Consider the following 1,681-nt stretch of genomic DNA (forward strand, 5'->3'; position numbering starts at 1 on the left):
TCCCTCCCCACACATCTCCGACTGCCTTATAATATCGATATGCGACCTCTGGACGACATGCTAGACGCACGCAAGGGAGAGGAAGAGCATCAGGCGACTGGGGATGTAGGAGGTGAGGGCCCAGCGGGCTGACTTGAGCATGAAAGAGCGAGATGCGAGGCTGCGGGTAGTTGCAGCCTCAGTAAACGTATGTCTCTCTTTAACTTCGCTTTACGCTGACGTTCTTCTCTTGCAGAACTCATGCACAGCATTCTCGGGCATTACTGGCTCTCTGTCAGCAGGATACACCGGGTACTGTTGCGCACCATTTGCGGCCCAGGGACGAAGATGTAAGCGCGTCATTCATGCTCCCGAGCATGCAGTAGCCCCCCGCAGGGACTCAATCGAGGCCCCACGGGCGCGGCACGCATGTTAGTACACGCATGAAGTGTCGTCGCGCATCGCCCGCGATCCACGAACGAAAATCAAGCCCGCGCGAGAGTGCACCGCCATGAACGTAGGCACGAGACAGATAGGCCATTGGCCGACACAATCACGTCCGGAGGCGGCACGAGGTGGGACCATCAACAGCGCGCGATGGCCGTTGTCGTTTGTGCGTAATTGCGCACCAACGATCACGGCCCACGGGGGCTGCACGCGATGGCAAGGGTTCACACAGACGGTCAACAGAGAAGGCTGTGCTGAGCAAGCACACCACCATCTCATGAGGGCAGTCCTCGACCACCGCAGTCTACCATCTACCAAGGCCAAAGGCAGCGATGGCAGTCAAGACATGCGTGCACGGCAGTGCGCCACCGTCAGTGGCCGGCAATGAACGCCCGGCCAACTGACCACCGTGAACGACCTGACGCATCAAAGCCGACCGCTGCAACAGCAGCTTCGATGTGCGTGCACAACTGCGCGCCAGCACCAAGAGCTAACGGTGGCCGGTCGCGCGTTAGCACGATAACGAATGCAACTACGCGTGCCCGCGTGGTACTGTAACCGACAGAGTGCATAACAGCGGCTCACTGGATCTGCGCGAGACGGCCTACCAGCAGGCACGTCCAAGCGCATAGGCGGCGCGGTACGGTACCAGCGACAGCGCACGACGGCCTCCATCGCGCGTGTGCAGCCGCAGACCGCCGACAGCGATTGACGCGAGCTGCGCAAGATGGCCAGGAGCACGAAAGTGACCAGCTACCGCGATGAAGAGCAAAAGCGGCGTGACGTCGTGCCAGCAACAGCTCATGGCGGCCGCCGTTGTGCGTGCACAACTGCGCACCAACAAGCACGGCCTCCGGGAACTGTGTGAGGCAGCTAGGCAGAGGCCACCACCACCACCGTCTCGTCTCCTCCTGTGCGCTCCGACCCGCCAGCCGAAATCAGCCGGCAGCAGTTGGCCAAGATGAGAGATGCAGGACGAGGGCCAGTGTATGGGCAGAGGGACTCAAGTTCCTCGCCGATCGTGGTGTGGTGCAGAGCCTCAGCACGACGCATGTAGACAGGAACTAGCTGTGTATATTGTCTCTCGTAACATTGTTTTGCTTCTGCTCGCTACCTCTCCTGCAGCATCGTCGTCACCGTCGTGGGCGTGCCTGAGGTGCTTTTTTGGCACGGCCCTCATCGAGGTCCCGCGCATCGGGCGGCGCTGAGCGATGGTTGAGTCAAGCGCGCTCATGGGAGCGAGCCTGTTCCAGTG

The 1,681-nt window shown here is 60.7% G+C and overlaps 1 protein-coding gene across 1 annotated transcript; it reads right to left on the bottom strand.

Annotated features, from left to right (window-relative positions):
• Window positions 1–797: 797 nt before the first annotated feature.
• PHACADRAFT_211485 (uncharacterized protein) lies at window positions 798–1,231 on the bottom strand (the record flags this gene model as incomplete). The annotated part of the gene is made up of 2 exons (XM_007398464.1): window positions 798–978; window positions 1,035–1,231. The coding sequence occupies 2 exons, from the start codon at window positions 1,229–1,231 to the stop codon at window positions 798–800; spliced, it is 378 nt and encodes a 125-aa protein (XP_007398526.1).
• Between the last annotated feature and the right edge of the window lie 450 nt (window positions 1,232–1,681).

The sequence above is a fragment of the Phanerochaete carnosa genome (assembly GCF_000300595.1).
Source record: "Phanerochaete carnosa HHB-10118-sp unplaced genomic scaffold PHACAscaffold_7, whole genome shotgun sequence".
NCBI classification, from domain to species: Eukaryota; Fungi; Basidiomycota; class Agaricomycetes; order Polyporales; family Phanerochaetaceae; genus Phanerochaete; species Phanerochaete carnosa.